Source organism: Adiantum capillus-veneris, chromosome 28 (assembly GCF_014529385.1).
Source record: "Adiantum capillus-veneris isolate H3 chromosome 28, ASM1452938v2, whole genome shotgun sequence".
In the NCBI taxonomy this organism is placed as follows: domain Eukaryota; kingdom Viridiplantae; phylum Streptophyta; class Polypodiopsida; order Polypodiales; family Pteridaceae; genus Adiantum; species Adiantum capillus-veneris.
This window is the reverse complement of record NC_140958.1, coordinates 67,543,384-67,558,908: the sequence shown is the minus strand read 5'-3', so window position 1 is coordinate 67,558,908 and position 15,525 is coordinate 67,543,384. Positions and strand designations below refer to the sequence as shown.

The following is a 15,525-nucleotide window of genomic DNA, read 5'->3' as shown; positions in this document are numbered from 1 at the left end:
AAGTGTAAACATGGCCCTATAGTTAGGGCGGATAAGGAGTCCTATAAATACGACCCTGGGCTCATTTGCGAGTTATCTTGTGTGATCACCACACTAGGACTCTAGGCGATTGGTAGCTCTACCCACACACCTGCCTAGTGTGGGCTTGGTGGTATGGGACACCTACCCTTGTGGTAGAGGCTAACCCATTAGCTGTAGGCTCCCAGGCTTGGGGGTGAGCCCATATTGGCTCTATGGCTGGGAGGCGAGCTTGATGTCGTCTCTCTAACGCTCGTTATGCGTGAGTATGGCTTGTGTTATGTCATGTGTGCAAGATGGATCCAGCGAGGGACTAACATTGGTATCAGAGCCACTTCTGGCTTGTACATACATCATGCAACGTGCAAAAAACCGCTATAGCTCATGAGTCCTCTCTACTCTTGCATAGGGTGGTATGGCACGCTACTAGCAAGAGAAGGGAGCAAGGGGGACACATGCAAGCTGGCCGTGGGAGTCCATGATTATTTTTTTTCATTCGTTTCTTTTTGGATTCCCCTGTGTGGATTTTGATGCTAGTGTTTTCCACATGGATGCTTTGAGTGTTTGTTGTTTGCATGGATGCTTGATGTATGTTTCTTTTACTCTCCGTTTTCGTTTGTGCGTAAGGAGGTCCTTCGGGTCAGCCTCTCCAACGTGGCAATATTCCGTTCGCACACCGAGTGAGAGAACCTTCATCATAAGAGTAAGTGGTGTGAGAGAGATGGGAATTTTCTTTTGCCCATTGATGTACCAAATGGACACCCAATTATATACTGCCAATGCCTTCAATCAGCGAGGAAAGATTACGATAGTGGCATGCCTTTTTCTCTTTGTATGTATTGAAGGGCTGTTGCACATGCAAACTGTAATGCAGTTGGCAATTTGGTAGGGAGTCACCTCGCATAGTGTCCTATGGCCTCGGGAGCATCACACTTGGGACAGACCTACGTGCAGCTGTACGGTACTACGGGCGGCCAGTAGCGGGTATCGTGCGTGTCAACGCTCGTGCGCACAAAGGTGGCATAAGGTGCCTTCATTCGGTGTGCAAGGGCGGCCTCTTTGTCGGCATTTCTTGCTTGCAAGTAGTGATATAGGCATGGTGCCTATCAAATCTTGTACACATTTTTTAGGCTTTTTATGGCTATTTTTAGATTCTCTGATGCTTCGTAATAAAAATATCGCTTGCGCAAAAAAGACTTTGGCGATAGCAGCCTGCGCGAAGAGTGCAAAGTCGAGAGCAAGCTCTCTCTCTCTCTCTCTCTCTCGCACCCTCTCTCTCTCTCTCTCTCTCTCTCTCTCTCACCCTGTGCTCCCCCTGCTGCTCCCGCACCCTCTGTTGCTCCCGCACCCTCTCTCTCGCGCTCCCCTGTTGCTCCCGCACCCTCGCGCCCCTTGCTGCCCCTGCCCCTCGCGCTCCCCCTGCTGCTCCCGCACCCTCTCTCTCTCGTTCGCCCCTGCCCCCCGCTCATGCTGTGCTGCCCCTGCCCCTGCCCCCGCCCCCGCTCCCTCGCGCTCTCCCCGCAACTCCCCAACCTAGCGTAGAGAGAGAAGGAAGAGGGGAAACCTCTATAGAGAGAGAGAAACAGAAAAGCGTAGAGAGAGAAAGAGAGGACTTTTTCAAGCGTAGAGAGAGAAAGAGAGGATTTTTCAAGCGTAGAGAGAGAGAGAGAGAGAGAGAGAGAGAGAGAGAGAGAGGTGAGCCGCGTAGAGAGAGAAAGAGAGACTTAGCCGCATAGAGAGAGGAGAAAAAAAAACTTAGCCGCGTAGAGAGAGAAAGAGAGACTTAGCCGCGTACAGAGAGAGAGAGAGAGAGAGAGAGAGAGAGGGAGAGAGAGAGAGAGAGAGAGAGAGAGAGAGAGAGAATAAAAAAAAAGCCGCGGGGAGACTTTTTACCTCCCTCGGGGCAGCCTTCCGACCATGAGGAAGTAGAGTGGCAAGGATGACCCGGTGGAGGATGCCATCCAAAAATGCAAAGAAGAACTGAGCGGCATGATCAACCGCCACCTCCTAGGTACTATCAACATACTCGACGCGCGTGTGGCAGCAGAGGAAAACACAATAAATACACTCGAGGATCACGTGAAGGCTCAAGATGAGGAAATCGCACTACTCAAGAAAGAGCTTGCAGAGGTGCGATCGCAGACTGTCCTCGAAGAGGGAGAGCTTCAACCCTCAGTAATTGAAGAGCTTAACACGATTAAAGAACAAGTGTGGGCCATCAAAGAAGATGGGGAGCAACAAAAAGAAATGACGACCTCGTGGGTAGATGTCATCACAAAGACCCAACAAAAAGCAGAAAAGGCCGAAAAATGGATCGAGATCGTCAAGAAAGGGAAAGGCAAGGAAATAACCCCCACCCCCACACCAACCATCATCAACTTGACACTAGAAGAGGAGCAAAGGAGACGGGTGCGGGCCTTACACGTAAGGATATGTGGCCTCAGAGACCAAGATAATGTGGAGGAAGAGGTGAAAGAACTCATGACTCTGATGGGGGTCAACGAATAGACGCATACGAGGGCTTGGAGAGTGGGCACAAAGAAAAGCGGAAGCAACGGAGAAACCTTGAAGGAAAGGGCACTCATTCTCCGCTTCCCATCCATGGAAGCGAAGAAGGATTTCCTGAAGAAGAGACCGACTCTAAAGAAGACTGGCATCTTTCTTGGAGATGACCTCACCCTCTTGCAGATTGCTCATATGCAAGAAGTAATGCCGGAAATTAGAGCAGCAAGGGAAAAGGGGAAGATTGCTTTTTACAGAGATGGAAAGCTGGTGATATTGGAGCGACGTCCCGCATGATGGTGCGAGACCCATGGGACCACACTAAAGATGGCAACCTGGAATTGTAAGGGTTCACTTCGTCTTGATGTAGGGGCCTTCGAGGATAGCTTCACAGGGAGAGACATCATCTTCGACTCGGAGACGCATCAAGCCCCTGGGCAATCCATGCCACAGGTGAGCGGATATAGATGGGAGACAGCCTGCAGACAAGAGACCAGATCGGAGCATCGAGGACGAGGCTCAGGGGGAGTGGCAGTTTTATTTAGGGAGGAGTTGCAGCCATTGATATATATAGCGCGCAGGGATGAGCATGCTAGGTATATGTGGGTGAGGCTCAGGGCAGAGACGGGCAGATACCTCTACATTGCTATCTGTTACTTTCCTCCTAGTACGTCAGTAATGCATCACCTAGGGGGCAGTCTCCCTTTGCTATTTTGGATAATGACATATGGGAGTTTTCTAAGGATGGTGACATTATCATACGAGGGGATTTCAATGCTAGGACTGCCCACCACCAGACAATATTTTATGATACTTCCGAGGAAATGCTTAGGGAGCTGGATGATACAGAGATGGGTCTATCGAGATTATCACAAGATGAGGAATACACGAAATATGGCAGATACTTGATAGATATGGGAACCGCACATAGATTGGCCATTTTGAATGGCCTACAAAGATTTTCGACAGCTGGAGGTTTTACTTGCTTTCCACACCGACATGGTGCCAGCACAGTGGATTATGTTATGGCCTAGCCAGGTCTCATTCCATTCTTTCAAGATTTCATGGTGGGCACTAGGCCAGTTGGAGTAGCAGTTGATCATGCTATCTTGTCCTTCACCCTGACGTTTCAGTTCAGCACAGCTCCATTAGGGTAGGTCCCTACACACATCCGGTATACCTTCATGAGGGAGACGGACTCTGTGTATATGGATGAGATATATAGGAAGCTATGCACCCAGGAGCCAGGACGGCCACTAGATGAGCTCACTCAGATACTGACAGAGACGCTCCATGATGCAGCATCCAAAGCATACCCCCACAACCAGCCTACACGGAGACGATCTGGAAAAATGCCCCAGAACAGTTGGTATGATGAGGAGTGTAGAGAGATGAGGATCAAGTTACAAAGGGAAGTGCTCATGGGTATTACCACACATAGACAGTCACGGATTATCTTTTGCCGCCTAGTGCGACGAAGAAAAGGGCTTATTTATCCCAGCCAGAGCAAGATCTGTATCAATTATTTATAAGTCAAGACTTGGGCGAAGCATGGAGGCTATTCCACGAACATTCACCACCACCAGCGGTCACCTCCACCGAGACATGGGGGGAATATGCCACATCTCTCTACACAGCACCAGGACAACCACCTCTACCGGACCCACTAGAGACATGCCCGGTGACATGTTCTTTCTTTACTGCCGAGAGGGTAAGGAAAGCTATTGATAGGATGAAGACAAGGAGAACACATGATCATGATGGTCTGGTAGCAGAGCACTTCATCCATGCCAGGGATATGCTCGCAGAGCTCCTGGCTATGATGTTTAATCGAGCCATGTATGAAGGCTTCCCTGAGACTTGGAGTATGCCCACGATTGTGCCTATTTTAAGTCAGGAGATCCCATGATTCCCGGGAATTATCGCACCATCATGGTTGGGCACACATTAGCTAGGCTGTATGCATCCATTCTTGAACAAGAGCTGAGTAGATGGGCAGAGCGAGAGGGCATAAGAGCACCAAGACAAGCAGGTTTCAGGAGAGGTTTCTTCACTCTTGACCAGATTCTGACACTCAGAGCTATTATTGAGGAGGGTAGACACCATGGCAAGAAGATCTATTGTTGCTTTGTGGATTTCCGCAAAGCTTTCGACACAGTGCCGAGAGCCAGACTCATACGCAGATTACAGGACATGGGTGTGCCTACAAAGCTGATTTGGGGGATTCTGGCTCTATACAGGACAGTGATGGGGCGGGCACGCACCACTGAGGGAATGTCGGACATGGTCCTCTCCAATATTGGAGTAAAGCAGGGATGCCCCCTATCCTCGACTCTTTTTGGGATGTATGTGGATGAGTTTTCGGACTATGTAGAGCGTCAGGGGGACAGGGGGGGCCCAACTAGCAAGGACCAAGATTCCGTTGTTACTATATGCTGATGATATCGTGTTGATCTCTGACTCACCAGAGGGGATGCAGCGTCACTTGGGTGCTCTGCATACATTTGCTCGTGACAGTGGATTGTCTGTCAATCTGGGGAAAACCAAGGTTATGGTGTTCAACACCACACCACAGTGGGTCAGGAGGTCGGCACCCACATTTATGTATGGCTAGGAGATTGTGGAGTACACAGATGCATATACTTATCTTGGGGTAGTCTTCGGTGGACCGGTGTTTTCACTAAGGAGAGCATCCGAGACTAGACTGACGAGAGCATATGCAGCTTTGGGAGGACTGGAGAGGATGTGTTCGCAGGTTTAGTTTCAGGAACCGCGAACAAAGCTTTGGCTTTTTGACACTCTAGTGACTCCAGCTATGCTCTATGGAGTTTAGGTATGGGGACCCTCAGTAGACCGCCAGGGGAGATATGGCAACACAGATGGATGGAGATGTATGGAGAGGCCTCTGGTCTCTACGGCATGGTTTCAGTCGCATGGTCTCAAGATGGATAGATTACCTGCGCTTCAATACTCTCTGGATGCACCCTCCCTGTCTCTCACACGGACAGAGATCACTAGACTCATATGTCAGGATCTGATTCAGCTAAATACCAGGAGCACATGGATACAGCCGACACAGGAGTTGGGCACGAAGATGGCCTTCTACAGAGAGCATCTTCTCCAACTCACGGAGGACGGCTTTGTGACTAGGCCTGCATACATGGACACACACTTATCTCATGGGATAAGATGCACTATTGGACAGATACGCACATCCTCACATCAGCTCCAAATCGAGATTGGCCGATTTCGAGGGGTGCCGGCAGGAGCTAGGATATGTCACCTATGCAACTTAGAGCCAGAGACAGAGCTGCACTACACATGTCACTGCCCGGCATACTATGAGATACGCGGCCGCTTCCACTGCCTGTTCAGAGAAGGGTTTGGACCTTTTTCTAGAGTCATGAGATACAAGGATCAGAGGTGTCTCGGATTGTTCCTGCTAGAGCTGCGCAAACTTAGGGAGAGCTGGCTGAGAACATCAGAGGAAAGATAGTCTCAGAGACGAATCACAGATTTCTTTACACCAGCCATAGGAGAGCCAACGGAGCGGTCATTACAACAAATCTCAGAGCCTACTCATACTAGAGGTACACTACTTGATCGAGCCACGGAACTTGGCAGATCCAGACGTCCACGACCTCGGGGGGCCTCCCACTACAGACGAAGGCTGCAACAAAAGATACAGATCACTCTAGCTCGACATGCAAGACGCCCTACCAGAGTACTGACCATGGAGGAGGTCGATGAGATCCGACAGCGACCAATGAGAAATTTCATGTGAACCCACAAACCCCCCCCCCCCCCCCCCCCCCCCCCCCCCCATTTCCTTTCTCCTTAGCGTCTTAGTGTTAGTTCTTTGTACCTTTGTAATTTCCGTACTCAGACATGGTATCAGATTCACCAATTGTAACTTTTTTGGTCTCATAGGCCATTTTGGCCTTTTGAAGACGTTAATATAACATTTCATTTCATTTCATTTCTCTCTCTCTCTCTCTCTCTCTCTCTCTCTCTCTCTCTCTCTCTCTCTCTCTCTCTCTCTCTCTCTCTCTCTCAGCAGGCAGTGCCGCCGTCTGCGCAGTAGTGACGGCCTTTGTTCGTGCGGCCCGCGCGCTTAAGTGGCATCGTCAATTCTCACGCTCCCTAATTTTAATATGTGATGACCACTTTGAAATTGGCCGCCCACACATCAAAACTTAAAATTAAGTGTGAAGCCACTGAAATAAGTGGTCAGCCAGGTGTGAAGTCTGCGTGAATTTTTTAGAGTGAAATACACAAATATATATGGGGCAGTCTGAGGGCACTACTTCGGAGGCACTTGCAGAGGTTACCCACCCCCCCTTCTCCTATATATTCGGGCCCCCATACAAGGGTGTGATGACTTCGTCACTGTGTGCCCTTGTCCATGTAGGGTACGCCACTCTCTCTCTCTCTCTCTCTCTCTCTCTAGCTCAACATGTAAGATGCCCAACCAAAGTATTGACCATGGAGGAGGTCGATGAGATCCAACAGCGACCGATGAGAGATTTCATCTAAACCCACAACCCCCCCAATTTCCTTTCTCCTTAGTGTTTTAGGGTTAGTTCTTTGTAACTTTGTAATTTCCGTACTCAAACATGGTATCGGATTCACCAATTTTAACTTTTTGGTCTCATAGGTCATTTTGGCCTTTTGAAGACGTTAATATAACATTTCATTTTATTTCATCTCTCTCTCCGTGCCTTGGGAAGGGGGAGAAGCAAGAGACCGTGCTGTGTGGGTGGAGCAGACCTCCAGAATGAGGAGCCCCTTATTCATCATGTATAAGCATCACAAATGAGATTGTATCGGGCATTTGTGATTTCAAAAAGTGGGTCCCAAAAATTAACTAAAAATCAAGGGAAGGAAACCAACAAATAACGTTATTGGTTGTAGCATCCTCGTGACATGGAATTGGTGACATAGAGCATCTCGAAGGAGATTGTACCGTAAATTCTACTATGTGATGGGTATTCCTGATGCGTCACATGGTGGGTGACGGGAGCATCGAAAAGGGAATATTGCATAGTCAGAGGTATTCCGAACGGAGTTGGAACTGTGCGCAAGAAATAAGCCAGCACTTGAATGAAGATGGGGTCAGAGGATTGCTCGAGGAAATACAGTTGCTTTCTGAGAAAGCGGGTTGTTTTTCGGGAAAGCAGATGCTTTTCCGGAAAGAGATCTATGTTAGCATTGCATCTGTGCATGAGACTGCATCCAGGGACGCTTGGGTTGTGATTGTGTAAGCATTGTTTCAATTTTTAAGGTTTTGTTGAGTTTTTAGCTGGTTCAAACCATTTTTAAAAGTTGCCGGTGGCCCACATGATAAGTGGGCAACCTCACATGACAAAAAAAGCAGCAAAACCCTAGCGCCCCACTCTCTCTCTCTTTAGCGGGAGAAAAAGGGATCCTCCTCTCTCTACTCTGGGTGCCCCCTTCTCTGTCCCATTCCTGCCGAGAAGGCCTTTACTATTCTTGCCGGCTGCTAGGAGCTATAAAAGCAGACTCTCTCTCACTCTCAGACACCTGAAAAGCGAGCGCTACACTTCAGCCCCTGCTGCTGCAGAATTCAGCCGTGAAGATGCCGCCGCCGGTGGCTCCCATGGCTACCTCAAGTGCACGAGCTGTCACCAGGATCAAGTAGGCGAGTACTATGGAGAAGAAGTGCCTACAGAGAGTGTTTCCATCACTAAAAGTTGTAGTTTGTTGTTTTTGTTTTTAGCCCATAGACAATGTAGACAGGGCTGATTTACGAGAAGGAACCCCAGAACACACCTCTTATGTGTGTAGGATTGGAAGAGAAGGTTCTCTGCGTAGAGTTCTCTTCCAAGGAATTGCTTTTCGAGAGTCGAGTTGCGTTCCGAGTTTCGAGACTTCACAGGTAACATTTTTCATGTTTTGATCTCTGAGTGTTTTTTTGCAGTAGTAGTTCCTCTTCGCGAGGGAGTAGAGGCAGAGGAAGGCATGAGCCTTTGTAGGAGAAAAGCGCTTTGAGGAACTAGCGCTTCGTACCCTGAGTTTGGTAGTAGATCTACGGATTTGAGAGTGGTAAACTCTTGAGTTGAGATCAGGGATTTGAGATTCCGGAGGAAGGACAAACGCCTTTTCAAGAGATTCTACCAATCTCTTTTTGAATTTGTGAAGTCAAGTAGCTCACTACCCAACTTGCATCCATTGCATGCATCAATAAATGGAAGGTGTTTGATTTCCGATCTGTACCTTTTCGAAAAGTCTTTGCCAATTGCAACTTTTCCACGTGCACAAACCAAGAGATTCTGCTTACCAATTTTACCACATCTTTCGAGGCATTGAATCATTTCGTGCCTTGTCTTTCTTTGTTTTTCTATCATTATCTTCTTGTCTTCCCCCTTGGAGACATTGTGTAGACTTTCAAAAGCATATTGGCGATTGCTTTGCTGCCTTCCAATAACTCTAGAAGTAGACCTTGCTGAGTGTGCAATTGCTTTCTTCTCAGTGTCCTCTTCCACTTCTTCGGTTTCTGTGACTTCTTCAAACTTTGTGTTGCCACAATCTCTCTGTCGTAATACTACTTCTCCTCTTCTACTTATCCTTCCCAAATATGAAAAGGCTTTTCTTGCACTGTCGATTGTTGCAATTTTGACCAGATTTCTCTGAGGACAATCTTTTGATCTCTGCTATCACTTTGAGAGGCTAGCCACTAGTGTGACGCTAAATCACTGTAACACCACCAAAGTGAACTGAAACTGCAAACACTTGAACTTGAAAGAGAGAGAACATCGCACAATAGACCAGACACTAAGTGGCAGAGTGCCACTCCTAGAAGCATTGGTCCTTTGACTAGGCGCCCCACACGACATTTCTTTTTGCCATTAGACCGAAGTGGGAGTGTACAAGTTCGAAGAGCCACGCTCTCTCTCTCTCTCAGTCTTCATATAGTTGCAGTCCATCGGGCAGATTTGCTCTAATGGCACCCTTGGCCTCTCTTTTATAGGCATGGGTCCAGAAGCAGTCCCCCTAAGCAACTAAAAAATCAAAGTTATTTAAGTGCAAAGGCACCAAAGTCACTGCCATAAAAATTGATGCGGAAAAGTAGAGAGTCAACACTTTCCATAACTGGTACCCCAATATCAGGTCCCATGTCTCTCATGCCACATCAGCACGTCCGTACAATGCCACGCCATCAATGCCATTCCAGCCCGTGATCCATGCCGTGAATCCCACGATTTCCACCGGGTTTCCTTGCAGGTTTCATCATAGTTACTAGGAACGGGAAACCGGAATGGGGAACGCGGAACGGCAACTGCCACAAAATGCCATTCCCTGTTACGGGTACTCACGTTTGAATCATGGAACGGGATTCGGAACGCGAACTTAGAATGGGAACAGGGAACGAAGACCTGAAAACCACCATTCCTTGCTACTATGGGTTTCATGCTGCCATCAGCTCAGACTTGGGTCCTACGGTGTGGTCCAGGTCAAGCTCGGTTCTTCCTCAGGTCTTCCAATGCAATAGGTCATGCCACGTCATCACTTTGTGACACCATGTCCCGATTTGCTGCAGTCAAGTAAGACTTCCACTTGGAGAAACAAAGTGAGAAGCTGCCATCAAGAAGGGCACAGATCAATGCACTCATAGGCCAAAAGTGTTCACCTTCGGGTCACTTGTTCCATAAACGTTTCGAGCGATAAGGTCGGGAGGAATGGATAAGTTTTAGGATGGTTAAGTTTTCAGTTCCTATTCTTGAAACTCCATGAACAATTGGAGAGGTTCCTCAAGATTGATACGGGCCTCTAACATGAATTTTAATATACCCAAAAGGGGTTTTGGTCCACATTGGTCTTAATGTTTGTCAACCTCCTGCAATTGTCGTGTTGACTAAGCCGGAGAGTAGTGATTGCATAGCATAGAGAATGGATTTGATTTTCCAGAGGGTTGTCATATGCTAGGGGGGAAGCGTGTGCGCACTAGAGGAGTCAAGCTTGGTGTGTGCCAGAAAGGAGTTCGGTACTCGGATGATGTCCATATGCGTACCAGAGACTTTGATCAATACTGTTTGCTGAGCATATTCAAGTGTTGAAACACAGCATGTGTGCTTGGGTACTGGTTTGAAAACTGCAAGCTGTGTTTGAAAATTTTACGTTGCTGTAGGCTTATTTTATACGCTGGAGTTGCATATGCTGCGCTTCTCTTTACAATGGTGTTTCATTAAAACTATACTCGCTGATGTAAGGGTGTCATGGCTTAACATTTCAAAAGAGCATCGATTGAGGCTTACATACGTAAACAGTGTGTACTGGCTGAAGGGTTATGATAAAAGGGGGCAGCGCTTTGGAGTTAGGACTGCTGGCTGTACATGTGAAACGGGGTGGCTTAGTTTCCACATGGGGCTGCTGCTGCTGTAGGCTGAAGAGTCTCCCATGCTGCTCCTTGGGGGTTTCAATTTTGCTGCAAAATCGACTTGTGGACATTTAAGGGGTGGGGCAACCTTGTATAAATGGGCAGCCTCTTCAGCAAAATCTCGTATTTGAACAAACAACCACCATCCGTAGTCATCTTGTTCACAAAGAATGGGTGGCTATGTGCATGAATAAAGGTAGAAGAGGCTACCATTTGTCAGGCATCAACTCCGGATCAAGAATGGTTAGTGCGACGGAGAGTAGGAAGGGCACCACAACCCACATGTAGGAAATAAAACTGCTCGGATCCCAATGTAAGGGTAATCTCGTGTTTTGTTAAAAAGAATAAGACTCGAGCCTAAGATACTTGGACACGGAGAACTCAGATGAATTGATTGAAAATGTGACACAAGTTACAACACTCCTTCGTATAGGAATGAACAGACACTTATGAATAGTCATGTCCCAGCTGGCAAATAGCTACGTTTTGTTAACGGAACACTCTCAGGCCCTGGGAATTCATACGAACTGATGAAATAATTGAAGAGACACTTACGAATAGTCATGACTCATGTCCCAACATGTAGAGACAAGTCCTTTAGGCGAATATTCACATTCTTTAATGAAACATTGCAACCATTTAGTGTAGAGCCGCAACAGATGAAAGGCTACAACCTTTGACGAAGAGTCGCACCAATTGAAAAGGCATTACCCTTGGTGACGCTTGCTACTAGGTGTAAATATTCTGCTTAGTCACAGTTGTGATACTCATGTCGTAGTGCAATAAGCCCCCCAACTTTGGCCACCTTTAGGCCATGGCCAATCCATGCACCCATCGCTAATACATAGTCAGTGACTTCTCCTGTGTCATGTGAAGCTCTCACAATGCCAAATTGTGTGTGAGAGAGAGGTCAGTGTTGTGTAGGCTTTGGAGAGATCATTCACACTTTCTCCAATGATAATGGCCTTTTGATCCTTCAGGCGAGGACAGAAGATTGCTGCGTGAACTTCCTGACATGGACTGTTCACCTATGCCATGATTCCATTTATACTGGAGACTATCTACTACCATGAGAATTCCTTCGCATGTTTTTTTGCATGTTCCACACATTTTATTTTTGTCATATAATGAGATCTATCATTTGTGGGAAAACTAGAGGGACAAAATGATTCAGTTATTACATCAACTCACTTTGTTTTTACTATGAATTTGTGATTGTAATTTTTGTGATTGCTCTACTCTTTTGTATGGACTGTGCAAGGAAACTTTTTAGGACTTTGTGGATTTCAAGTTTTATTCTACATGGTTTTTGGATTTTTTCACAGGGTCACAAGAAATGGATTACCTCTCTCTCGTGGGAACCTTCACATTTACAGACGCCAAGTAGGCGATTTGCCAGCGGAAGCAAGGATGGTGATGTGCGTATATGGGATACAACAATGCGGAAATGCACAATTTGTTTGACTGGTCACACCTTGGCAGTAACTTGTGTGAAATGGAGTGGGGAGGGGCTAATTTACTCCAGGTATGTTTTGTTATATCTATATCAAGAAGTCCATCCTTTGGAAATATTAGTTTCCACTTGTGATGGTCATTATTCAGCAACATCTTGTCTATTGCAAATTTGTGTAGCTTGCTTGCAATTAATTTTTCTCAGCTTTTTGCTGTCTTCACTTAAGATTCTCAATTACTGTAGAGGGTTGGTAAAACGTTTTATGTATATTCTTTTTAAAAACAAAGGGCTAACATTAGTCAAAAGAGGCCACAAGGTGGACGAGAGTGCAGCAGTTCTGCTTGATCATGAGAGTCCCCTGTAAATGTTCAAGCTATAAAAAAATATCTTAAGATTAGCATAGAGAGGCTATAGAAAGCTGGTACCTGGCAATAATCATGCGTTAAACAAAAAGTGAGTCGTCTTGGACTGCATTGTGCGAACATGTTTTCATTTTATCCTCGTGAGCAAGTATTTATTCTGCAAGACTTCTCCAAAACCTCTCCTAGGTGGTTTCCTCTTGCCCGTTGTCATTTTGAGCCTTATGTGTGACCAATGTTTGTCAAATCGTTGTTTCTATATACACAACATCATTTTGTGATGTTCACGTTGGGCTTTCTTAAATATCTAGAAGGTCAAAAGCAGAAGCTTAAAATGGCAAGAGAATACTCGGCAAGACAATTGCGTATCTGTTGCACGCCTCAGGGAAAATACTGGACCACTGAAAACCGCCCCAAGATAAGTGTATGTATTTGCGTACTCCACAGTTTCTCGACCATATGTAAAAGTGGCGGCGGACCTCCTTACCCATAGTGCTCGGTCGATGAGAGTGCCGGTAGTGGTCGAATGAGTGTGGGCCGAGCATTGCAATGATGACTGCTCCTCTGGCTGTCCCATATCTAGTGAAAAGAAATCTGTAATCTGTCTCTAGGACTGTCTCTCTCTATCTCTCCCCAGTAAAGTGTCTCTATATCTGTGTAACTCAAGTAGATATAGCCCAAGACATCTTTCATCCTCATAACTCATGACCCTAGCGAAAGGACCGAAACCCTCTTTGAATAAGCAATGGAAACGGCCCCGTATCTCATAGTACACTGTGCACTGACATATGTAATGTAGCTCTGTCTCTGGCTCTAACTGGCATAGGCGGCATATCCTGCTGTCTGTTGGTATCCCTCTAAATCTACTAGTCTCAATCTCCAGCCGATGTGAGGATGTGCGTATCTGAACAATGGCACACGGCAAACCATGAGACATATGTGTGTCCATGTAGCTGGGTTGAATCACAAACCCATCTCTTGTGAGGTGGAGAAGATGCTCTCTATAGAAAGCCATCTTCGTGCCCAACTCCTGTGGTGGCTCTATCCATGTCCTCATGGTATCCAGCTGGATCAGGTCCTGACGAATGAGTCTAGTAATCTCCACCCGTGTAAGAGACATCGAGGGTGCCTGAAGAGAGTACTGGAAAGGGGGCAGCCTGTCCATGGTGAAACCATGCGTCTGAAACCATGATGTCATCTGTGCATACCAGCATGAAGTGTCCCCTTGAAGAGCTAACTGTCTGGAAGACTCAAGGGCCAGTCTAGCATATCTGTCTCGAGTAGTATCCCACAAGCTGTGCACAAAGGAGACTGATCTGGTAAGCGCCTCAATCGCCATAGGAGGGGCAGCTAGCTCTGCTCGAATGATAGCATGGGGTACGGAGGCCTTGTCTTTGATCAGTGGAGAGATCATAGATACCAAGGGCCTCTCCATACGTCTCCAACCATCCTGGCCTACAGAAGGTCCCCATGTCTGCACCCCATACAACATAGATGAGGCTACCAAGGTATCAAAGAGCCATAACTTTGTCCGAGGTTCTTGGAACTGAACCTGCGAACACATCCTCTCCAAGCCTCCCAAGGCCGCAAAAGCTCTAGTCAATCTAGTCTCTGCTGCTCTCCCCAAAGAAAACCTCGGCCCAATGAAGACAACCCCAAGGTAAGTGTATGCATCTGTATACTCTACAATCTCTTGACCATAGTGAAAGTCAGTGTTGATCTCCTGATCCACTGTGGTGTGATGTTAAACACCATAACCTTGGTTTTACCAAGGTTTACAGACAATCCACTATCCTCTACAAATTTGTGTAATGCATCCAACTGTCGCTGCATACCCTCTGGTGAGTTAGAGATCAACACAATATCATCAGCATATAAGAACAATGGGATCCGCGTCCCTGCCAGCTGGTCACCTTTATCACTCTCTGTCAATGTAATTAGACACCTCATCAACATACATACCAAATAGAGTAGGAGACAATGGGCAATCCTGTTTCACCCCAATGGTGGAGAGAACTAAATCAGATATCCCCTCCGGAGTGCGTACATGTCCCATCACTGATCTGTATAGAGCCATAATCCCCCAGCTCAACACTATGGGTACCCCCATCTCCTGCAGTCTGCGCATCAATCGAGCTCTCGGTACCATGTTAAATGCTTTGCGGAAATCCACAAAGCTACAATAAATCCGTCTCCCATGTGACCTGCCCTCCTCATTGATGGCTCTGAGTGTCAGAATATGATCAGGAGTGGAGAAACCCCTCCTGAAACAGGCCTAGAGAGAGATGGCTTCTTGAGGATGAGGGAATAGTAGACAGAGAGAGAGATGGGGATGGTAGTGAAGGGGGCTTCTTGGGCTGATGGTAGAGGAAAATTCAGCAATCGACAACTAGGAGATGGTGAAATGAGACAGAAAAAGGCTTTATTTATAGGGAAGTTGCCTTAAGAAGAAAAGGAAAAAGTTGAAGAGGATTATGACAAGTGAAGTGTTTGGTAAGAGAGAAAGTTGGTGTGGCAAGTGTCCACACACTCGTGCTTTTTGACAAGTGTCTGATCTTGTGGAAGGTTTGTGACAAGTGTCCCGCCACTTGTCCTCCTTTTGGAACCTTCTAGAATCTCCCTTCTAGAACCTCCTAGAATCTTCTAGAAGCTTCCATCGTGGAATTGCTAAAAACATACGTCAATATGGGTATCAAATGAAAGCTCTTTCCGAGTACAATACGGTTTTTGCTTCAAATCATGGATTTAACACTTCTATAAGGAGATAAAAGCATTCAATGCATTCAGCCCACATA

At 46.7% G+C, this 15,525-nt stretch overlaps 1 protein-coding gene across 1 annotated transcript in view; it reads left to right on the top strand.

Moving 5' to 3' along the window:
• LOC147420605 (WD-40 repeat family protein / notchless protein) overlaps positions 1–15,525 on the top strand; it is a 96,382-nt gene that overhangs the window by 29,108 nt on the left and 51,749 nt on the right. Inside the window, exon 6 of the mRNA XM_086505201.1 lies at positions 12,244–12,443. Within this exon, the coding sequence (XP_086361327.1) occupies positions 12,244–12,443 (200 nt within the window). The remainder of the gene's footprint in view (positions 1–12,243; positions 12,444–15,525) is intronic.